The sequence below is a fragment of the Malus domestica genome, chromosome 05 (genome assembly GCF_042453785.1).
Source record: "Malus domestica chromosome 05, GDT2T_hap1".
Lineage (NCBI taxonomy): Eukaryota > Viridiplantae > Streptophyta > Magnoliopsida > Rosales > Rosaceae > Malus > Malus domestica.
In genome coordinates this window covers 30414312-30439606 of record NC_091665.1, presented here as the reverse complement: position 1 = coordinate 30439606, position 25295 = coordinate 30414312, and the positions used below count along the sequence as shown (strand labels likewise).

The window sequence follows — 25295 nt, the reverse complement described above, 5'->3', positions numbered from 1 at the left end:
AGAAGGATTAATAGTAACATGCAAGGCATATTTGGGATTACGCTTTTGAATGCCAGATTGTGAACGGGTAGTCATCCTTGCGGGTGGCACAGACTGTTGAGTGGAGGAAGTAGGACCGTGATCATCAACTGACACGGATTGGTTCATTTCAGGAAATGGTACCGCCTTTTGCTCATTTGAAGATGAGGTGGTAGACCTAGAGGGTTCTAAAGGCAATGGGGCTGGTGTGTCACGAGGAGCAGGTAAACTAGAGGGTGGGATGAGATTATGTGAATGAGGAATATCAGAAGAGATGGGATTTGGTTGGGGTAGGACTTGTGAAGGTTGACGAGGAAGTAACAAATTGGACTGTGGTGATGGTGATAAAAGCGGAAACGTAAATAATAAGTCAGGGGAAGTCACACTACCTGTGTATCCAACGCTCTCCAGGGAAGATGTGAGTTCCTTAAATGGAAAAGTGTCCTCATCGAATAGGACATGGCGAGACAAATATATTCGTCTCGTGGACAAATCTAAGCATTTGTACCCTTGATGATTCAGTGAGTAACCTAAAAATACACATGGTTTTGACTTTTGTTGGAGTTTATTTTGTGCGTAAGGCACTAACCAAGGATAACATTGACAACCAAACACTTTAAGAGTTTCATATTTTGGAATTTTGGCATGCAATTGTTCATAGGGAGACTTGTGAGACAAGGCACGACTTGGCAACCTATTAATTAAATAAGTAGCTGTTAAACAAGCATCCACCCAGTATTTATTTGGAAGATGTGCATGAGAAAGCATGACAATACTGGTCTCAACAATGTGACGATGTTTTCTTTCGGCAATACCATTTTGTTCAGGATGTTTTGGACACGAAAATCTTTGGGAAATGCCATGAGTGGCAAGATATGTTTGAAATACATGACTTTTATACTCACCACCTTTATCACATTGAAGAGTTTTGATAGAACGGTTAAACATATTTTCAACCTGTGCTTTAAACTTCACAAAAATTTCAAATACCTCACATTTAGTTTTCATTGGAAAATCCCAAGAATACCTAGAATAATCATCCACAAATAACACATAATAGCGAAAACCTTCAACTGAATGAACGGGAGAACACCAAACATCAGAATGCAAAAGTTGTAAAGGGAATTGGGAAACAGACTCCGAGCTACTGAAAGGTAATTTAGTACTCTTGCCTAAGGGACATGACTGACAAAACTTGACATTGGAAGCACTAAGAATTGGTACTTTCTTATTTGAAATTAAAAACTGGACAATAGACGAGGCATGATGCCCAAGGCGTGAATGCCATTTCTGAGCCGAGACTCGAACGCCTACACACACTGAAATAGGGTAATTAAACTGTCCACCGCCACCTGAAAATGGGTATAAGCCATTCTCACATCTCCCTTGGAAAAGCGTCTTCCGGGTCTTGAGGTCCTTGACAAGGAAAAAATGAGGGAAAATAAGTATATAGCAATGATTGTCTAGGGTAAATCGGTGGGCAGAAATAATATGTGTGGAGGCAGTGGGACATCTTAGGATATCTTTTAATTCAAATGAGCAAGATTTAGTTTGTAAAGTATTTGAACCAAGATGAGAAATAGAAATTCCAGAATCATTACCTACTCCACCCACATTCTCATTACCGTTATACTCCTTTGGATTAACCAAATTCTAAAGATCTGGAGTGACATGAGCATTAGCTCCAGTATCAAGCAGCCACTGGCCATTGTTTTGGCGGTTAAGAGTGATTGGAGAGGTGGCCATGGTAGTGAGTTTCTTGGCTGGGATCCTTCCTTCATACGCAGCATTCATTCTTTGGTAACAATCTAGGGCAGGATGCCCTTGTTTGCCACAAATTTGGCATATAATCCTTTCTCTTGCACTATTGAACTTTTCACCATTGCATGCAAAGTTAGGTTTCACACTGTTAGTAAAATAATTGTTGCGGGGATTGGCACCGCGCTGGTTTCCAGCAGCACCACCACGTCCAGCCGGAGCCATTCCGCGTCCAGTTCCACGAGATCGTCCACCACGACCTCTGGCAGTGACAAAGGCATTAACAGGAGCAGCCTCCATAAGTGGAGCAGCTTGCTCAGTCATCCTTCTCTCAGTTGTCAATAAGAGCACCTCAAGCGTAGGGTACGTGATTGGAGTATCACGTGCCTGAGCAGCGTTCACTGTCATCTCATAAGCAGGCCCAAGATTGTTCAAGATAATCTGGACAAGTTCATCATCATCCACAAGTTTGCCAGCTAGGGCAAGGTTATCAGAAATAGCATTTATCTTATCAAGATAATCAGCAATCGACAAATCACCTTTTTTTGTTTGTAGAAGTTCATTCCGCAGAAACAAGATGCGATTCTGGGACGTAGAGGCATACCGTTGCTCAAGAGCCTCCCAGGTAGCACGAGAGGTCCTCTTGCTGGCCACGACCGAGAGCACAGACGGCGTGAGTGAGCCATTAATCCAGCTGAGTATCATTTGATCGTACTGCACCCATGTTGTGTACGCAAGATTGGTAGTGGTACTTCCAGAAAGTTGTTTGGGAGGGCAAACAACTGTCCCATCGACGTAACCCATCAGGTCCCGACTTTTGAGAACAGGTAAGATCTGAGCCAACCATAGAGGATAATTGGTACGATCCAGCTTAATATTCACCACTGTGGTCAAAGACGAGAAGGGGTTCATGGTGGAATTTGTGAGGTTGGAGGTTTGGGTTGCAGCACCGTTGCTAGAATCGGCCATGGAAGAAAAAAGGAAAAAAAAAACTGATATGTGTCGTTAGACTGCTAGGGCTCGTATACCATGTAAAACTTACAAACACTCACAGTTTCACTTCAATTGCATTATCCAATCAGTGATGGGCTGCATGTATTTATAATGCATTCCAGATTACATTAGGGAACTGAAATCCCTATTTACAAGGAGATTTGAAAATCAAAGATACAACAGAAAGATCAAACTTGGATTTACACGGAAAGGAATATTTGAAAGAGTCTTAACCTAAACTAACTCTGGTTGGATAACAGTTTGACTTGATCACAAACTCTTGAAACCACACGCGGACTATGACATGGTCTAACAGGTCCAAGGGGTGGTAGCTGTGTGTGAGTATGTAAGTGTGGCATTGGTCGCTGGGGTGGAGAGAGCACAGAGAGTCGAGACGAGAGGGAGGGAGATAAAGCTGTGAGGTTTTTCCAGAGAGAAACATGGGGAGAAGGAGATGAGGAGAGAGATGGAGCCGGGGGTACAAACCAACAGAAATGGGCCCCACAAGCACACAAATTAAGACCAATCAAGAACCACAATTTTAAAAATACAATATCCCCACTTGAAGTGAAATTACGATTTTGTCCTTCTATTCCGTAAATTTCAGAACTGGTTGTTACACTTATCATTTAAACAAAGCTTTGAGTTCGATGACCAAATCAGAAATTAGATCACGTAGTTAAAAAAAAAAGACTTACATGACACAAAATACATGCTAATAGTGTATTATACATGCCTTTTTGGTATCATGTTACAAAATAGCGATGAACACCTACAGTTTGGTCATATCATGTAAATTCTCGTTTCGATCCACCACTGCTACTGTTTTCAACAGGCCCAGCCGTTTTTGCCGTGGAAAATTCATATTTGGTAATGCATGCATGCATGCTTATCACAGGGCAAAGTCCGTAGGCTTACCTAAAATAGCTAATTCATGTGGAAATTCAGGGAGTAAATACTTAAAGTTGGCGCGTAAAGATAGAGTTCAGATCTAAAATGGAATAAAATATAAATTTTGGCTTTCTTGACAACTTGACATACGGATTTCTATGTGAGGAAAAATAATTGTGCTACCTAATTAATTAAGTTTGAATTTGGAGACGGTATACCGTTAATTGTCATTTTCCAAATAAAGCAATCGCATTCACGTTCAATCATGCTATTTCTGTCCCTTTACATGGCCTCCTCTTATGTATATTTAAAAGAGAAATTAGGTTTACATTCTTTTTTTTACTATTACATTGATTAAAATATTTTTCATTTTTAATTTTTGATCAAAGTTCTTGGATATTAATAACATCATTAATTATTTGAATAATATTTTTTTTATTTTTAAATATATTCCTTTAGTGTTAAAAATGTTACAATTAGTATATTTATATTTATGGCTAAATTGTTTATCCTATATTAACCTATTTTTAATTTGTACCAATTTTTTTTTCATTTTTAATTTGTACCCATATATTAGTTTCTTTTTGTGCCCATATTTTTTGAAGTTTTATTTGTGTTTGTAGTGATGTGTATACCGTCACGTGACATTGTATATTTAATCAATGATAGAAAAATTACATATGGTATATTTATGTTTTATGCCTAAACTTTGTACCATATATTTATATTTTTAGTTTGTACCCACTTTTAATTTGCAACATTTTTTTAAATTTGTAGTATTTTCTTTTTAGTTTTATTTTGTACCCATGTGTTAATTTCTTTTAGGGCCTATATTTTTGTTGACCCTAAAAACTACTAAGTCTACGTGGTGTGCAAACCGAGTAACTAATAAGCTAACTACGTCATTCAGTTGTTTGCAGGGTGTGCCAACTCGTCGGTCGAGTTCAGCTGACGAGTAAAATGTCGGTGCCAGATTCGGTCACGGTGATTATGTTCGTGAGAGTATAAGCATGCCGAATCAACACCAACGTATAGGGACACAAATACTCAAAACAAATGTACGTCTTGATTGTGAAAGTGGTTCGGCTGTCAGAATGTCGAACTCTAAAACCTACATGCAAATAACTAATCATAAACAACTCGGCGTTCGATGTGCTGAGTATAGTAACTTGTAACATCTCGCTTCGCTGAGAAGGCTAACAAGATGACCTCTGCCAATAAGGATTTGAAAATCCTTCTCGACCGAGACTTGGATAGATAACCAGTCGGTCTTGTCACAGTGCTGTTTATCCAAACTGAAAGTGCTTCACGGTTGGCTGATTCTACGGCAACAGTGTTGTTTATCCAAACTAAAGATGTTCGCCGGTTGCCTTCACAGTGCTGTTTATCCAAACTGAAGATGTGTTGGCGAAAAAGGAAAACAAAAATCTTAAGGTTGTTGAGAGGTTTCGCGTAAAGCGAGGGTTTGCGCAGGGCAGTTTGTGTGTTGAATTGGAAGGGGTTTATTCGATGTCCTTCATCCCTATTTATAGTAGCCAACCTGTATTGAATCCCAATCATTCTCGGATTAGAACTCCTTTCCCCGATCCAACCTTATCTCGGCCAGTCATACTTCTACTAGGACTTTGAACTTAACTCGTTATCAGACCGTATTCAATCTCAAACTCCAACATTCTTATCCTGTCGAAACTCCTTCTCGTAATAAGACTTACCCACATCCCACAGGTTCTCGACGGGATATGGCCAGCTTCGACTGCGCGGCCCATAAGCTGGATAACCCCCAACGACACCTAAACACGGTCTCTAGGTCGAGAACCATTCTAAACTCGGCCCAACCAATACTAGGTTGAGAACAATTCTAAACTCGCCCCAAACCAATATTTTTGGGCCCAAACATTGCCCCCTCGCTTCTGCTGTCATCAACCTATACTCCTTGGTTCGAGCCTCGACCTTGAAGAAGTGAAACCGCCTCTTGGGAACTACCACCATGTGCATTTATGAAACGTAACCCCACGACCTTGATTTCACAAATGCTGTCACATGTCAGCCCCCTAGTTACCTTAGCAGCCGTCAATCATGATCCTCGAAAACATGCGACCGCCAAAACGTCTTTCTTGCACTAAACCTGCTGCAACACGCCATCGTGCGTCCTCAAACCGTAAAAACCTCAATCTTCTAGCCTCAATTTTCTGAGCATGTATAATGATTAGTAACTCTCCCGCTCGATTCTACCCTTTATTTTGAAAATCAAATGTTTAGCCTTCCGTCCCAAATGCCTATAAATAATCGGATCCTTTCCATTTGTGCCTTACGCTTTCCAAAACCCTTGAAATTTTCTCGTTACCTTGTTTTCAAAACCTTCAAAATCCAAAAAATCTTAAGCTTTCATCTCAGAAATTCTTTAGCCTTCATCAATGGCCTCCTTCATCTCAGAGCTCTCCACCGAGTGCAACAAGTGCAATGACTTCATAGATCGGAACACCATCAAGATTTTGCATTTCGAGAGTGACCTAAACACCACTCACCAAATTCTGGGCCCACTCTTCAAAGACACGGTGCCATCATCCATCACCAACCTGTTCAAAAGACACTGCTTGGCAAGCTTGCTGTAATGATTCGATTGGTCAAAGTGGTGCCAGACAAAACCCCAAGGATCCTGGCCTTCGACCAATGCGAACTGGGTGGCCTGGGTCGTACAAATGGAAAAATTCTTTGGTAAAGAGTGGGAGGCTCTTGGTATCCACGACGTTATCAAGCTCTCGACCATGGAGATTACAATGGATAAAGAACTCCTCATGGAAGCTCAAAGCCTCTAGTGTTCGGCCATTAACACCATGGTTCTTCCATTTGGCCCTATAACTCTCACAATCCTCGACATCTCGGCTATCATCTGGACTTCTCCTTTTGGCATTCTAGTTGACACCACCCTTATTGGATGCCCATTAAACCTTGACCTCAAGGTGTTGTTCGACGAACGGGTCGTCGAAACGTTGAGCCAAGAAAGGCAAGAGCCTTCAAACGAGGACGTTCAGAAATTGCACAAGAATTTTCTAAACTACAACACCCTTATCCTCTATTTTGCTGGTCAGGGGGAGGCGAGTCTATGGAAGGGAGAACATAAGGCCTTCCTATTTTACTGGTACAACAAATTCATCTGTTGTACCAAGTCGAATAAATGCTTGGTCAAGAATATGCCGGTGGCGGAAGCTCTGGCTAGTGATCACTCTCTGGCACTCAGTCCCCCCCATTCTCGCCAACCTTCTATGTTGCCTGGCAGAAACGACCATCGACAAGATCGACCAGCACGAGAATAGACCTCTCTGGGTGTTCTAACTCTGGCTACAGGTTTATTTCTCCACACTTCGACCAGAAATCTCCAGCCTCCAGTCTACTGTAGCACTCGACCTTCAGTTGGCCCCTCGACTGGTACCTATTCACCTAGCTGAAGAAGTCTTTAAACACCGCTTCGGCTTGGACGTCATTTCTGATGATGAACTTTTGATATGTCATCGTCAAGAATACCCCAACTCCATCAGACTTCCCACATCGACTTAGATGAAAGCGAAGATTCCAGTTTTTGTCAAAACTGAGGGTCGTTCATGTTATCTCGCGACCTTCCCCTCGGTTGCGATGCTCACTGAGAAAGTTGGGAAGTCTACCACCCCCACTTTGCTGCCCGACAGCTCGGCTACCTCCAAGGTTGCCCGGTGCCTTTGCTTTCTTCCCGCTCCCTTCTAAGCCGAGGGCGCATCTCTGGTTCCTTAGAAAGGGAGTGTAGAGACATCGAGAAAGAATTTCAGGAACGGTGTAAGAAATTTTACCTTCGACCAACTGTTCCTGAATCTCTCGGCACCAACACCTTCGGCGACTGGTGGGATGAATATACTCACAACTTTATTGGCACTTCGGTCGAGGACGTCATCAATAAAATATTTTGTGACCGACCCAAGAAATCTTTCGCCCCTTAATCTAAAAAGGCGCCCCAAGGTATACCCATGTTTCTACCTTTATTCTTCAAACACTTGAACGGTTTTACTAATGAGATTTCATTTTCTTAAGCAGTCGGGTACTAAAACAGGCGGACGTGGTCGTCCCAACAGTGGTCAAGAAAAAATTGGCCCCTTCATCCAAGAAATCCAAAGCTGCCGCACAAAACACATCGAGCAAACGGCCTAACCCGAACGCCGAGACAGTAGGTGAAGCTCCCCATCCCCCAAAACGAGTCAAGAAATTGGTAAAGAATGGAGCGCGGGAGATTCATGTTATCTCTAGCCACACCACCGAGATAACTGCTCCGAGTGCTTTTCATCCTGCTTCTGTTGTTCAGGCTTTAGTGGAGAATCGACCTTCTCCAACCAGCCCGGCTACCCAAGCTTAACCAGCATCTGAAGTCCCCGAGATCGTGGTTGAGCCAGTTGTTGTACCGCTGGTCGACTCGCCTGCAGCTCCAGGGTCGATAGGAATACCTGTACTAGGGGAGGCAACCCCTTCGATCGGGAAGAATCTCCCTAAGAATCTAAAACAATCAGCAGTCATCTTAGAAGATGTATGATTATGTTGTCAACTCCCTTTACTTATTAAAAAAATATTAACAATCTTTGTTTCAGGATGATGAGAGTGACAAGATTCCACCAGCGAGTCGCTCTCGACCAACCTAAGCTCATTTCGTTGATCTTCCCCCCGTAGTTGAGGCGGCCAACCAGGCTGATCCTCATGCAACTGATCGTGGGAAGATGCATATCATTGAACCTAAGCGACGTCAGAAACTCCACTTCATCTGCAGGACTAAGGCCTCAGCATCCCCTCTCAATAAGTGACCTCGACTTTTGTAAGGCTCGATTACTTTCTCTTGTCAATTTTGTTATAACAAGTTTGAACCGAGAAAATATTAACTGTCAGATGCCCAGTTATTCATTTCATCAAAAAATTTATACGGTGAAAGATGTTATCTATATTTCTCGGCCACCTCAATGGCAATCGAACGTAGATAACCTTAATCAGCCGCGTGAATTAAGAAGCAGTCTGAAACACTGGGCTCGGCCTTTAAGCTTTCTAAGTTCGAGCAATGAACCCAGAGACATGGCCAAAGTCTCATCTCGGCAGGTCTAACAAATCCTCCCTGCTACATTCTTTTAGGAATTTCCTTGCGTCTAAACTATTTTCTTGTGCAGCCTTCATGGGAAGTCGAGTTTGATGCTCTCTTATCCAGCACTTCATGAGCGACTAGTTCTTCAGCAGCTACGACTGAACCCGTCGAATCAACTATTCTTGTTTGGTTGCAGGAGCTTTTGTCTATTTCAGCTTCGCAAATCCTCGAGCGTAAGGGCCTTAATTCGGTGCGTGCATGTCTGAACGATCTTGGAGCTGATGGTTAATTGAGCTCCGAAGCCATCATTCAAGCGTCGTCCGCCTTGGAACGGACCTGAGAATATTTCAGTATTTTTGAGAAAGCTCTTCGGGCTGACGATGACTTGAAAGCTGCAACGGTCGTTCGAGACGCTTTTCGTCCGAAGGTCAAAGTTTTAAAGGAGAAAAATAAGACCCTGGTCGACCTTGACCGTCAAATTACCGAACTTCAAAATCGAAGGTCGGCAATTGCTTCTAAGCTTGCGAATGATTTTGAGTTGGGTGGTAAATCTTGCTTAACCAAATACGCGGCGAGCGTGAAGCGAGTCGAGTAGCTGAAGATGGACAAGAGGAATCGGTAAGCTAAGGTCACGATAGGCGAGGTGAGGTGGTTGGAGCTGAAGGCTGTTCTTGAATATCTTCTTCCTTCATCACCCTAGAATTATTTGATTGTAAAATGATCGACCAATGAAATGAACTTAATGAAATGAAATGAACTTTTTTTTTCGCATCTCCCATGTGACTGGATAATATTTCTTTAAAAACCTTCCATTGATTGACAACTTATGAACAATCCCGGTTCGATCTCTAAGATGGTATGCCCCATTGTCGAGGACTTTATGAATAACGAATGACCCTTCCCAATTCGACGACCATTTGCCGAACCTAGGGTCTTTAATTCCTATGGGTAGTACGGTTTGCCAAACCAGCTCTCCTTCGCTGAACGTTTTTTGTTTAACTCGTTGATTATATGCACACTTGGCGATCTTCTTTTGAGCCACTAATAAGTTATAAGTATTAAGCCGAGCTTCTTCTAAATCTTCTAGCTCTTGTCTCATGGATTGACTGTACTCAGCGTTGAACAAACTACTTTGTTCAATTATTCGCAACGAGTTTATACTTAGCTCAACAGGCAACATTGCGTCGTGTCCATAAGTTAACGCATACAGAGTTGTTTTGGTGGCTGTCTGTAGAGAGGTTCGATAAGCCCATAACGCTTCGTTTATCCTTAAGTGTCACATGTCTGGCTTTTCTTTTATCATCTTTTCAAGAATACCAATAAGAACCTTGTTACTTACCTCGGCCTGTCCATTCGCCTGCGGGTAGTATGGCCTAGATTGCTCAAGTCAAATCTTTAGATTTGCCATATAGTCCTTAAATATGTCAGATGTAAAGATCGTACCGTTATCTGTTATGATTGTTTCTGGCATGCCGATTCTAGTCACAATGTTTTCTTCAACGAAACTACAAACTTCCTTAGACGCTAGCTCGACATATGACTTGGCTTCGACCCATTTGGTGAAGTAGTTCATTGCAACAAGTATCAATGCATGTTTGGCTGCACCAGAAGATGGTGTGATTTTACCGATAACATCAATGGCCCATCCTCGGAACGACCATGGTTTGGTAACCGAATATAATGATTCGGCCGGTACTCTCTGTATAGGCCCATGGATTTGACACTATACACAACCTTTTGCGTACTCAATATAATCCTTCAAAATACTCGGCTGGAAATAGCCGTGTCGTTGAAGTAACCAACGTATTTTTCATCTAGATTGGTGGGCTTCGCAAATTCCTTCGTGTACTTCTGCCGTTACTTGAGTAGCTTCTTATGGGCCAAGGCACAACAACAGTAACCCATCTTCACCTTTTCGATACAACTCATTCTGGTATAATACGTAGTTTGTGGCATGCACCCTTGTCCATCAGTCGTGTTTTTCATTGGGGTTATCAATGTATCGCATAATCGTCCTTCTCCAATCGTCTGGTAATGCTTCGACGACACAAACCTCAATAGTGTCCTTCCGTTCTAACAATGAAGGTAAATACATGACTTATGTACGGATCATGCAATCACGTTAGAGAACTTGTTGATTAATCAAGGCCGAATGTGCTTGTCGTGACATAGGTATTTCTTGGCCTAATTTGCCCCCCATGAGTTGGGTTCCGGAGGCTATTTGAGCCAATTCGTTGATGTTAGTGTTATGTGTTTGAAAGTTATGTCGTCGAAGGATTAGACCAGATAGCTGGTAACCATGTGGTAAGGCGCCAGAGTACAACTCATGCAACGAAAAGTCCCATTGAGTTAATTAATGACAAGTTCGGAGTCACCAAGAACAAGGACACGAGCTACCCGCAAATCGTACAGCACGCCTAGGCCGATAACAAGGGCTTCGTATTCGGCTTAATTATTCGTACAATCGAAATCGAGCTTGAGAGAAAAATACCAATGATTATGAGTAGGGGATTGAATAACGATCCCAACGCCAGCCAAGACTGAAGTATTGGAACCATCAAAGTACATTGTCCAGTAATTATCACGTGTATGTATCAGGCCGATGTCAACGTCAGTGCCCTCGAATTCATATGGGGAAGGGTGTTAGGCCCAAAAATAGGCTAGAGCTTAACCTTTGACAGCTTTCTGGGGTACATATTGCAAGCTGAATTCAGAAAGGGCCATCGTACACTTGTCGATGCGGCCCTTTACGATCAGCCGAGTGAGCATGTAACGAATAACATCAGTCTGGGTGATGACCTGAGTGACTAATGGGAGCATGTAATGTATGAGTTTTGAAGCGATGAAAAATAGGGCAAGATAGAGCTTCTCGACAGCGGAGTAATTAATCTCTGGTGGGTTGAGGTTTTAACTAAGATAAAAATGGCATGTTCGCACCCGACGTCATTGTTTTATGCCAAAAGGCATCAGATGGATTGTTCGGTCGTCGAGATATACAGTTTAAGAGGTCGACCTCGTTGTGGTGGAACGAGGACGGGTGGAGTCGTAAGAAAGGCTTTGATCTGTGTGAATGCCTCTTAGTGCTCGGCACGCCATTCGAAGGTGTCGAAGTCCTTAATTTTCAAAAGCGTGGAAAATGTTTTCATTTTCCCGGTCGAGTTGGCAATAAATCGTAGAAGAAAGTTGATCTTGCCAAGTAACGACTGTAATTATTTCTTAGTCGTCAGTGGTGGAGCATTAATCATTGCGCGGGCCTTGTTGTCGCCTACCTCAATACCACGGTGATGTACGAGGAAGCCTAAAAAAATTTTGGTTGATACGCTGAAGGCACATTTGGCGGGATTCATCTTTAAATTATGCCGGTGCATGTGTAGGAATGCCTGATGGAGGTCATCCAAATGCGTCTGCCGTTGTGCTGATTTGATGATCACATCGTCGATGTAGACTTCGACGATGGTACCAATTAAATCATGGAAAATAATGTTCATATCTCGTTGGTATGTTGCACTGGTATTCATGAGGTCGAAGGGCATGACGACCCATTCATATGTGCCGAGTGCCCTGGGACACCAAAATGCAGTCTTATGGACATCAGCTTCAGCGATGAAAATCTGGTTATAACCGGCATGCCTATCCATGAAGGATAGGATCTCGTGATGTGATGCATCGTCAATTAGCAAGTCGGAGATCGCCATCAGGTACTCGTCTTTGGGCGTTGCCAAGTTTAGATTACAAAAATCGATACATATGCGTGGGGCGCCATTTTTCTTTAGCACCTGGATGATATTGGCCAGCCACTCGATGTATCAAGTGGTCCGAAAACCCGACTTTTAAAAGTCAAACTAGTTCGTCTTTTATGCCAAGTTGTACTTTGGTCGAGAACCGGCGAAAGGGCTGACGGAAAGGCTTACAACCAGCTTTGATGCGTAATTCATGTTCAACAAGGGTCCGATTAAGGCCCGGCATCTCATGATAACTCCAAGCAAAACAATCTTTAAACTCGTTGAGTAATTGACAGAGTTCGACTTTTATGGCATGGGGTAACAGTGCACTAATAAATAACGACCGAGAGTCATCGGTCGATCCGACATTTATTTCCTCTAAGGGGTTCTTAACTTGGGGTCGACTGTCTTTCAGTTCGGTTGGTGCGGCCTGAACTTTGTCTAACGACAGTACTGGGCTATTATCATCCTCAGCAAAAAATTCGATTAAGTTGATGCTCGAATATGGGTGCTTGGAAATAACATATCAATGGGCCAGCAGACGTTCCATCGTGGATGAAACCACGATCCGACACCTCTCGTATTTGACGTCAATCATCAGTGGTAGGGATCAAGTTGGCCAAGTCGAGTCGTGCCGAATCCTGGTGGACAATCTCGGCGCCTACCTTGATGGCTTTCTGGACTGAGATCTCAGTCGACTGTCCATCTTCATTAAAACCCTATAGGGTAATGTAGCCGACGTGATCATCATAATAGTGGGCATGAATCATGTTGGTTTCAAACGGCTGATTATCGGCTGGGTAGACCACGACCGATTTACCGTCCCAAAAAATGAGAACTTGGTATAAAGAAGAAGGGATGTATTTCGTTTGATGAATCAAATCTTTACCGAGCAAAGCATTATATTCGGTCTTAAAGTCAACGATAAAAATGCGGTCATGTGATTGCGACCTGCAATGTTCACCTCTAAAGGGAGTACTCTTTTGGTTTGAGACTTGTCACCAATGAAACTGCTCATGGTTATTCCTGAAGGAATAAGTTTGTCGTTGGATCGTCGTAATGTTTTCATGACAGATACGGGCATGATCTTGACCATTGCTCCGTAATCAACGAAAAGTTTGGAGATTAGGTAACCTTCAATGTGGGTCGTGACATACAACGACTTTAAATGCTGAAGATTAGCCGAGGAGAAGCTAGGAAACAAGATGGCCAGGGCTGTTTTAAGTTTGTCGTCGTTGTTTCTGGCTCATCTTCAATTGTGGTGATGAAATCAACTTGTGTTGCTTCCTTGGCGACCACATCACCATCCAAGGAATTTGGTTGGTGTATATTTAGCTTGAATTCAGCAGGTATAACATAGACCATGCTGATTTCCATATTCTTAAGGACTGAAGGGCTCATTGGATCCTGGTCGTCATCGTCTTCTGAGTTATTAAGGACTATAGCATCATGCGTTAGAGCATCCTCGGGTTGATGGTCGGGTGTCTCAACAGGTACTTTCTCTTGTGCCAAGGATCCCGACCTTGTTTCCTTGGGACTGTATTTGTCAAGCTTGTTTGTTTTCAGTGTCTGACTTTGCTCCTGCAGTGTTTTTCGAGCAAGTTCTTCATAGGCGATCCGGGCGTCCCTTATGTCTAGGTAGGCGTTCAAACATGCCACCCGATCTTTCTCATTGACCGTTAGACCGAATAAAGACACGGCTAAGAAGACTTCGAGGTGATATCGTAGATGTTAAAGGTATTGGAGAGAAAAAATGGAGTTCGGTTGTATCAATGTCCATGTATGGATCGACCTCGAAGCTAAGAACCCTAGCCTCTCGAATATGCTAGAATGTAGCTTTCATTGCTGGGTTGGTGGTTTTTTGGATGATCTGTTCAGTGTCGGGGCAAGTTAGTGCCAAGTCGAGAGCTTCTTGACACGCCTTGGGTAGTCCATACAAATCATTGGCAAAATACTTCTTGTGAAATTCTTTCATGTATTCTAAGGATTCACCGAGGAACAGATGGTGTAGATTCCGTCGAACTCTTATTAGCGACTCTTTCAGGGGTAACGGGGAAAGTTGGCTTTCGGCATCTTTCTGAAACTGCTCGAAGTGAGCTTTTATCTCCTTGGGCTGAATGAGGAGTTTGATGCACTTCTCGAACTCTTTAATGGTAGTTTCGTAGTCACGATTGGTTTCCTTCTGCCCCTGTAATACAGCCATGATTGTTGGGGTTGGCCGGTCATCTCCGCTCTCTACCGCTTCTTTCAGCTGCCATCTAGTGGCCGAAACAGTCTGAGCCTCCTGCCGTCGAGCCATGCAGTCTATACGCTGACTTCGACATTTCTGAGATTTGGATAGTGCAATATACATGTCAGTGGGAGAATTGTAACTATACCAACGTTGGTCGCGTGGTTCAGGCGGCCTGAAGGTTTTTGGATTCGCTGATAAGCTTGAGCTACTGGAATTACACGAATAATAATCCTCATTATAAAATGGTGTGTCAAAAGCAAGACGTCGTCTGACCGAAGTAAGGCCATCTGTCTGTTTTTGGGGGGCCGAGCCTATCGAACCCTTTCTGGCGCTGGCCTTCACTACGTTCATTTGGAGGTGCCGCCACGGCCGTAGATTGTTGTCATGATGTTGGAGTCTGAGTCTGAGGCAGTTTCTCCTTGGGTTCAGTTAATATGACGCGTGCTCTATAATTGCTGCACAAAACTATCGGCCCATCACTTTCTTCTGCACTGAAATCGGACATGGATTTAACTACAGCCGATCCCGAAAACTCGGTGGGTGGTTCATTGGAAAATAGGTTGATCTTGAGTCATGGCTGGGAGTATTTCTTTGGGACGTGTTGTACTAAGACAAACTCGGCCTTCCCTTTCCCTTTGTTCTTGGGCAAACGGAAGTCTACCATGCCAACTGTTGTCGAATGGAATAGATCAGCATCGACCGTCATTCGTTTTTCAGGAAACTTTAACTTACCTTTGTCAATCTAGCTCTGGATATCATCACGGAATACGACATAGTTATTGGTGGTATGCTTAGTCGAGTTATGATACTTGCAATACATCTTTCCTTTAAGCTTTTCGGCCTTGGGAATGTTATGTCCTGGCCGAAGCTTGATGAACTTTGCTAATAACAATTGGTCGAAAATTGCCTTGGCCTTTGTGATTTCAAAAGTGCAAACTTTTGATGTTTTCGCCGTCTCTTCAGTGGCCAAGCGGGTTTTGGCATCCTTGGAATTAATTTGAGTCAATGCCTTGCAAACATATAGTTTATCTATTACTATCTCGGCCGTGTCCACACTGACGTATTGGGAATCTTCATCTGCGATCGATGCACAGTTGACAGTAGGATTTTTGTAAATCGTTCCTCGGGATAGAGATTTCAAGATTTTTTCTTCTCGGAGCAAATAATCATATTGCTTGACATGCTGGGCTAATTCATACATATCTTGAAAGTTTACCCCTAAGAACTCATTTTTGTACTCCACGTCGAGGTCATTCAGAGCAAGCCTAACAAATTTAACTTCGAGAAGAGGTACTCGGCACCAATTCCGGGCTGATTTAAATCTTGTAAGATAATCCATTGGTGACTCATCATATGCTTGAGCTATCCTAGCTAATGAAGAAACTAACATTTCAATCCCTAGCCGATAAAGCTGTTCGTGAAATTTCTCAACCAACTCCTCCCAGCTTTGGATATAATTAGATGGGAGGTTGATATACCATGCGAATGCTAAGCCCGTCAACGAAAAGTTGAACAACCGTAGTTTATGAAAATCACTATTGACGTCTCCGCATTGCGCAGTGAAACGAGCCACATGTTCTAACGAGGATAAAGACGATTCTCCAGCAAAAAGGCTGAAATCTGGAATCTTGAAACCTTTAGGATATTCAAACTTTTCCACATAAGCCGAATATGGGTGGATGAATTTCGAGAACTTCAACCCCTTTTTCATGGCCGAATAAATCATTTGTTGGACCTCGGTCATATTGACGGATGTTGCTTCCACTCTCTGGTTGGATCCATCTGACCTGCTACTTGATTCTCCCATCTTTTCTAAATCAATTGTTTTAGGCCGAGTAGACACTACTTCGGCCTGTGGCGGGGTATTTTTAAGTGGAAACTTCCGAGCCTGATCAACTGGTCCTCATTCGAAGGCTTTGCTAACCAATAATTCCAGCAGTCTGGTATAGATCTCATTAATTATTGTTTCGTATCACCTCGAGCAAATTATTCATTTTTTGAACAACTGTCTGTTTAACCTGCCGAGATTGCTCATCAAGTTGTCTTCAGAGAAACGACATAGTTGGAGGGTCAGAGCCTTCACCGCCGTCTTCGTCCCAATCCTCTACTATTCCTTCAATGAAAACGCATGAGGTTCGATTGGGTACTTCTGTGTTACGAGGCTGGGTACCGAGGCAAACTTCATTTTCTCAGTGTGTCACACTTGCGACCTCAGGGGTCACAACGACGATAGGATTTTGCACATGTGACACTTCTTGTCCAGGACTCTGAACCTGCAGATCGGTCGCTGATTTTCCCACGGTTGTTTTTTTTTTTACTAATCGTGTCTCGATGGTCATGAACTTGGTAGTTTTAGCACTGGGTCCCACCGGGCGTGCTAAAATGTTGACCCTAAAAACAACTAAGCCTACATGGCGTGCAGGCCGAGTAACTAATAAGCTAACTATGTCCTTCGGTTGTTTGCGGGGCGTGCCAACTCGTCGGCTAAGCTCGATTGAAGAGTAAAATGTGTTGATGTTGCATCGAGTGTGCGGCTAACTTCTTGATCTTGCGATTGCGGTCGAGGAAGGAACACGTTTCGACCTTCAAGTTCTAGAGCTTGAATACAAAGCTACTAATTCTGCGAAGTTCACAAATCGTCGGCGCCAGATTCGGTCACGGTGATTATGTTCGTGAGAGTATAAGCACACTGAATTGACACCAAAGTATAGGGATACAAATACTCAAAACAAATGTACGTCTTGATTGAAAGTGATTCGGCTGTCAAAATGCCGAACTCTAAAACTTACCTACGAATAACCAATCATAAACAACTCGGCGTTCAATGTGCCGAGTATAGTAGCTTGTAACACCTCGCTTCATCGAGAAGGCTAACGAAATGACCTCTGCCAATAAGGATTCGAAAATCCTTCTCGACCGAGACTTGGATAGATAATCAGTCGGTCATGTCGTAGTGCTGTTTATCCAAATTAAAGGTGTTTCACGGTTGGCTGATTCTACTGCAACAGTGTTGTTTATCCAAACTGAAGATGTTCGTCGTTTGCCTTCACAGTGCTTTGATCCAAACTGAAGATGTATTGGCGAAAAAGGAAAACAAAAATCTTAAGGTTGTTGAGAGGTTTCACGTAGAGCAAGGGTTTGCGCATGGCAGTTTGTGTGTTGAATTGGAGGGGGTTTGTTCGATGTCCTCCCTCCCTATTTATAGTAGCCAACCTGTATTGAATCCCAATCATTCTCGGATTAGAACTCCTTTCCCCGATCCAACCTTATCTCGGCCAGTCCTACTCCTACTAGGACTTTGAACTTAACTCTTTATCAGGCCGCATTCAATCTAAAACTCCAACATCATTATCTGTCGAAACTCTTTCTCGTAATAAGACTCACCCACATCCCACAGGTTCTCGACGGGATATGGCCAACTTCAACTGTGCGGCCCATAAGCTGGATAACCCCCAACGACACCTAAACACAGTCTCTGGCCCGAGAACAATTCTAAACTCGGCCCAACCAATACTAGGCCGAGAACAATTCTAAACTCGGCCCAAACCAATATTTTTGGGCCCAAACAATTTAAAAAAAAATTCATTTGTACTCATAATTTTTTAATCTTTTATATGTACCCTAATTTATTTATAATGTACTCATTCTTCTTTATTAATGTACCACTTTGTTATATGTGAAATGTACCAATTTTTTAACACTATGGATACATTCTTTTGCCATTTATTATTCCTTATTTTTACATAGTTTTTATCCATTTATTCAATCAAAATGTTTGAATTTTTTTATTGTAACCGTTTCTAATAATATTATAATGAGGGATTTTAAATTTATAGGATTATAAATCTCATAAAATATCAAACAATTAATGTCAAAACTATAAAAATATAAATATAAATTGTAATATAATAAGATGCACAAAGTCAAGGGACTTTGATCAAACTTTGAATATCATGAAGGTTTTAGTTAAAGAATGTTAAGGACATATTTAAAACTTGGTAGTCTTTTTAAAACTAGAATTAGGGTTGTGATGCGTGGAAACTGCAACATGTATAATCTGAATTAAGATTGAAGGGAGAGAATATTAAACCATGGAAGAAGATAGTGAATGGTTGGTTTTCATTGGGGAGTGGAGGAGGGGATGAACACCCAATAATATTATTAAATATTACTAAATATTGCTATATGCATCTTTGTTTTCAAATTAATTTTCTATATATATATATATATATATATGTATGTATGTATTACTTACTTTCTAAACCAATTAATTATTTTGGATCAGTTTGTTTTTTTTTTTAAAATCCCTACTATTTTGAAGAAAAAGATGCACTCCATTTTGGCCTTATGCACATTTTCCATTGTTTCTAATTTTTAGAATTAAATAAATTATAAGAGAATTAATGGACAAAAATAAAAAGTAAAACATAAGAGAAACTTGGAATCAAAATCACTGCCCTTGAAGCATCCTCAAGCTTTTGAGCTATCATGTAAGCGATCTCAAAATAACCTTAGTTTTGGATGTACGTTTTAACTCAAACTATTTAAGACAGATAGAATGACGCAAGAGACGGTGTAACTGTAGACTTGAGGCTCAAACTTTCACATAGAATAGAAATGGTTGAAACAAATTTTGTAAAATAAAAGTTATAGCAAAATTTTGTAAATAAAAAATAATAATAAAACTATAAAAAAAATAAAAAAATTCAAAGCATTAACCGACATGAATACATTCATATTATTTAGTATGAATGTATTCCTGTTGATTATAACCATGGAAGAAAATATCCAAAATATCGCCGATATATCGGCGATATTTTCGTTTTTTTGGGTTATCGATATTTTAATGAGTATCCAATGAGTTTTCGTTAAAATATCGCGATATTATCGCGATATTATGCTATAATATCGCGATATTAATCCAAAAATTCCTGAAAATTTTGAAAAGTCTCAAGTTTGAGCATGGAGGGGACCCCTCCCACTTAACTCCTTAAGGCCTTAACCACTATACCACTTGTGTTGGTGTGATAATATGCTACAATATTAATATATATGCTTTTGTTTTGAATTCTTTTTACAAGAAACAAATTTGCACATTTTCCAAATTTTTTGTGGTATTATATTTTAAATTGTGTTAATTAATTACTTAGTCAATGGCATGTGGTTTTTAATTTTTCTATTTTTTATTTGGTCACTTACATGGTAGGGCTGGAAAAAATTTCGGAAAATCCCAAACCAAACCGAAAAAGTCTCAAACCCAAATCGAAAAATCCCAAACCAAAACCATCCTGAAGTTCAGGAATCCCATCCCGAAAAATACCGAAATTTTCGATATGGGATTGGTTTCCAAATCCCATTTGTTTGGTAATCCCGAAAAATACCGAAGTATTCGGTTTCCTATTGACTTTTGGGTTTTGGTTCTTGAAAACCATTGCCATGGTTGCTAACTACTCTTCAAAATACACTCACTCTACACATAGAGATGATGAAGATAGTGAAAATTTTGAACCTCATAGGAACTCTATGTGGTACTAAGTCACTCATGTATCTTACCATACAATGTATAAAGTGTAAAATATTGTACTAATTCATTATATATAAATGATTATGGTGTGTTTAGACTTCTTTCATTAATTTATACATATTTTCTACACTCACAATGTTTGTCAGCTCGCTATATAATCAACTTGATAATGTTAAATTCATCATGCAATGCATTTCCTTCCAATTTTTTGTGATAAACTAATAGATAATTGACTAAATAAACATCCTGCAAAGTTTCAATAAAAATTTCCAAGTTTTTCTTACAATTTCCGTGGTTTCCATGTAATTTTTATCGATATCGATATTATCCCGATATTTCCGTGTTTTCGGACTACCGATATTTCCGATATTACCGATATTTTCTTCCTTGATTATAACCGATAGGAAATCCGACATATTTAAAAAAAATTATGGCCAGCCCGGGGCTGGCTGGCTGGAAGTGGCCAGCCCTCTGGCCCTCTAGCCCTCTCTGATTCCGTGGGGCCCTTTCAGATTCCACAGCCCTCTGGCCTGGCCCTCAGTTGAAGACGGTTTTCGGGCTATTTTCGGGCTATTTTCGACCCTTTTACCATCTGGACCCTTCGGTTGGAGATGACCTAACCCATCCCTAAATAATGGTCTAAATTTCAAATCCCTGGAAATTGCAATGAGCTTAACCAAGGAATGTTGCCCTAAAATTTGTAGGGTTAAAGCTCCCATAGTAAGCATCACTATAGAAAAACTCTAACTCGTGAAAGAAAAGAAATATACTGATGGAGCTAATATCATGGGAAAATTGCTCAAATCGGGACAATTTAACCCTTGTTGTAGGGCCCAAAGAGTAGCTAATTCACGGATCCCGATTATATATTTATATTTAATTTTAAATTTTAAATTTTGAAATGATTTATGACCGTACGATGTACGATAAACGGTCACAATCACGAGATCCCTACTATTCCCAAGAAAATGATCCGACGAAAATCTTTTTCCCTAATTCACAACCATTGCATAAATGTTTGCACAAACTTGGGTTAGATGGACCTAGTGTGCTTTTGGTCCCCTGAGCAAAACTCTCATAACATACATGATGATACATCCTAATCCCCTACCATTTTTTTTTTTGCATTTCTAGTGCTGATGAATCATACAATAATGATTAAGAAAAATCTAAAATGTTTTTGTGAGTCTTCTCAGCCCCGATAAAGGTGGACTCTCGTAGTTTCGCCACCAATTGGTTTTTTAAAAAAATAAATAAAAAAATAAAAAATAAAAAAATAAAAAAGAGGGTTCTCCAGCGTCGTATTAGACTATTAGTGTTATACAAAGCAAATTTTCATCGAATGCATACAGATGCAGTTAGAACTAATCATTACATCGATGAGTTCATTATTCTCTAATCACAACTAATATAGTTTTTTTTTTTTTTTTTTTTTTTGGCATTTCACTGGCTTTTACAATATATATTAGAAAACTTACGAAAGCATCTTGAGTGTAAATCCTTTTGTGTCCTTTTATTGGATTTGTTTTCTTCTAAAGTACTGACTTAAAGTGTTTTTCTCTTAAGAATAAAGTTTCCATTTATACAAGAAACTATCAAACATTTGCTTCCTTAAAGGTATGGTGAAATGTGTTAACTGAGAATTTGTCTCGATAAATATCAGACATCTTGGATAATGAATTGAAATCGCTAGAGTACTTGTGACATGCGCTTTAGTTGAGGTCCGACCGCTCACATACGTTATTATTTTAACGTCGACTTTTGAGCTTTTAAAATATTTAAGATGCTGGTAAGAAAACAAGACAAGACCAATTAATTTATACTAAAATTATGCCAAACTTTCATCACCAAAACTAACTTAGAAGTTGGACATCATCGGGTTGCGATTTTTGACCAAGCAATTAAACAAAGGAAAACTAACGAAAATGACTTGAAAACTTTGAGTTTTAACTATAAGAACAAAATAAAGGGTAAAATAAATAGTACCATAATTGACCTTTTAGTGTAAAAATGTGGTTTTTCGTTAAATTGAACAGTACCAGAAACTTTTCGTTAAAGTTTCCAATTAAGCAATTCTCTCATTCAACAATGTATAGTACAAACGTAACCACACTTGAGGTACATTAAACCAAAAGCGATTAGTGGATGTGGATTAAGAGCTCATTTGGATGTACTTTTAAAATGATTGAAAATATTTTTGGTAAAAATATTTTTGGAAACAATCCTTAGACAAAATGAAAGTACATCCTAGAAAAGCACTTAAGGTGCTTATTTGAAGAAACACATAACTTGTGTTTATTGTATAAAATACTTAAAGTGCTTTTGAAACCCAAAAAAATATTTTCTCTAAAAATGGTTTCAGTCATTTTAAGAACATATCCAAATGAGTGGTAAGTTATTAACCGACTAATTCAATTTAGAAAACTAATCATTGTCGACTAATGCATTAGATTCTCCATGTCCTGATGGAAGCATGGCCCTCCTAAACGAATTAGTCATGTAATATAATACACCAGAGTTTATAAGGGAAGGGGTTTCCATTTAAAAAAATAATTGAAATTAGTTGTGGGGCTCAAATGACATCGAACTTCAACAATTTGAATTGTCTATTTTTCATGTTGCACGTCGTAGATCATTCTTGCAAAATATTCATCAAATTGGAAATATTTGAAACATCTAATTGAGTTCAAAACATTGAAGAACACTATGATACAAGAACATTGAAATTTTATTATGACAATTGAACAGACAAATGATTTCGAACTTAATTGATTTCTTGCAAGTATGATATATGAATCAAGATTTATAGCATAAACGGTTCGGATCGTTGAAAATTTGATGTGAAGTCCCATAACTAACCCTCATTTTTTTTCTTCCAAAAATAGAAATCCCTCTCTATAAAGGCCTGTATATATATGTATATACATATATATGTTATATTATATGTATGGATGTATATGTATATGTATATGTAGATGAAAGAATGAAGAAAAAATTTGAAATAAGTCCAATTCTAATGGCCTACTTTTGAAATTGGTAAGAATTAAAACCTTGCCATCCATTTTGTTGAAAAGAACAGAAACTCATTCACGTGTGACTATTAAGCTTTTATATGTAAACAAAAATGTTTTGACACCATAAAAAAAATTTAGATTTGAAATCAATTGGTGATAGAGAAATTGCTTAACTGCTTACAAGCCTACCGAAGGACAATTATTTTTGGGGTCTCAGAAACAAAAAGTAAATGAATTATGCAGAATTAAGGGCCTAATTACTACATTGATTAAGTACAGATTCAAATTGGTCATCTCAGCCTACTTGGTCTACCAATTGTGCAAGGACGTCCTACTTTGTTCTACCAACTAGGCCCACCGGAGTTGATTCTTGCCGACGTATACTTATATCAGCGATAACCACCGGTTCGAGTTTCAAGCCAAAAAGAGTGCAGATAAGAAAAGGAACCGGATCCCCTCCAGATCAATATATATTGAGTCTGCTGAATAGGTGATCCGAACTGTTGAAATTTGATCTAATGGTTATAATTATTATAACTTTTAGAGGGCCTCTTGTTTGTAGCCGTTGAATCAAATTTCAACGGTCCGGATCGTCTGCTCAACAGGTGCAGTTTTATTGGATCAAGAGGGGATCCGGTTACATAAGAAAAACCAACTTGAAAAAGCTATACGAACAAAGACTGAAACCAATAGACGCAATTTCTGGTCGTGGAAAAATGCACAGTAGAAGTAGCGTTTGACTAAGAGCAACTTCAGCGTGGAAGCCCTCCCCCCAGGCTATTCACTATTCAATCCATCCTGTGAACAGTAACTGCCCTTAATGAATAGTAACTGCATTTTGCATCTTTACCGTTGCACTTGAATAGCCCTGGCAATAGGCAATAAAATATTTTTTTTTTTTTATAATTAATACAGAATAATTTTTTATTTATAATTTCGGATAAGATTTTTTATGGTTCTCTTTACGCGATGTGTCATTACCCGAAAAGACAATTACGTATACCCATTATCTTCCACTGTCGACGCAGAATAAAAGTAGAGAGAAAGAGAATGGAGGTCAGTGCAGTGGTGGCTACGACTGTTGCCGCCATGTCCATCAAGAGCATGGAGTTGAAATGGGTGAGCAGCAGAGGCAAAACCCAGATGGAAAAAACCATAAAAACGCCATCAAAGTCCAAATCGCCATTTCCCTTACAAGTCATGGTCCCAATTTTCATATCCATAAACCCATCTCACATACACCCATCCGACCTCCGAGACCTCTTCACCGCCTACAACCTCTCACCTCACCAGTTCCCCAATTACGCTGACGACAGCGGCGTTGAAGCCGTCGACTTGCACAAGCTGCGCATTGCTCTCTCCCATAGCTCAGTCCTGGTCTCGGTCTTCTGCAAGCCAAGTGATTTAATTGGTGATTCATCATCGTTATCGTCTTCCATCGAAACGCAACAGCAAAAGAGGATGAAGAAGAAGAAGACATTTAGTTTTGGGGAGTTGCTTCAGAATGCCATCATTCTGCCATCCACTCGGGCTCTCGGGCTGGCAATTCATCACAGGCTTGGAGCTCGGGCCTTCACTCTCCCTCGAACTGCCCACGCTGGAGCTTCAAGGCCGGCTATCTGGCCCTATTTCGTCCCCCGTCCCCCGAGCACCAGCCTACGCTGGAGTTGCTCTAAGGAGACAAAGTTAAAACCAAAAACTACCTTAAGGCTAAGTTAATATAGCCACATGTGCTCAATCTCGACCATCCAAAAAGAAGCAGTAAAATGACGAGGTCATGATAGGTGGAAACCAACTTATTTCATTTAAAAAAAAAAAAGAAAGGACATGAAATAACTTCGCAGCTCACGCGGTCACACCTGTCTATTATGCTTTTAACAAAAAGATGCCTCGATTAAGCCAGCAACCAACAAAGGACACGTATACTACATGCACAGTTCTCCCAACCGCTTCTACTTCTATCAAGGAGTTGGGTACCTGATGGAATTCCTACTAGCACTATAGAGTGAGAAAGATCCAAGCACTAAAGAGGAAAGCAAAACCAGAGCGCTTTAAG

At 40.5% G+C, this 25295-nt stretch overlaps 2 protein-coding genes across 2 annotated transcripts; one reads left to right on the top strand and one right to left on the bottom strand.

The window, feature by feature from the left end:
• Nucleotides 1–15443: 15443 nt before the first annotated feature.
• Nucleotides 15444–16508, bottom strand: LOC139196201 (uncharacterized). Its single transcript, XM_070821871.1, has one exon. It carries the CDS (start codon nucleotides 16506–16508, stop codon nucleotides 15444–15446), a length of 1065 nt encoding a protein of 354 aa, XP_070677972.1.
• Nucleotides 16509–24289: 7781 nt separating this feature from the next.
• LOC103435957 (GCN5-related N-acetyltransferase 3, chloroplastic-like) lies at nucleotides 24290–24958 on the top strand. Its single transcript, XM_008374386.2, has one exon. It carries the CDS (start codon nucleotides 24290–24292, stop codon nucleotides 24956–24958), a length of 669 nt encoding a protein of 222 aa, XP_008372608.2.
• The last annotated feature ends 337 nt before the right edge of the window (nucleotides 24959–25295 follow it).

Bases quoted from the DNA above. Each gene is read 5' to 3' on its own strand.
- LOC139196201 (XM_070821871.1), bottom strand. From the start codon at position 16,508: ATGGGAGAATCAAGTAGCAGGTCAGATGGATCCAACCAGAGAGTGGAA.
- LOC103435957 (XM_008374386.2), top strand. From the start codon at position 24,290: ATGGAGGTCAGTGCAGTGGTGGCTACGACTGTTGCCGCCATGTCCATC.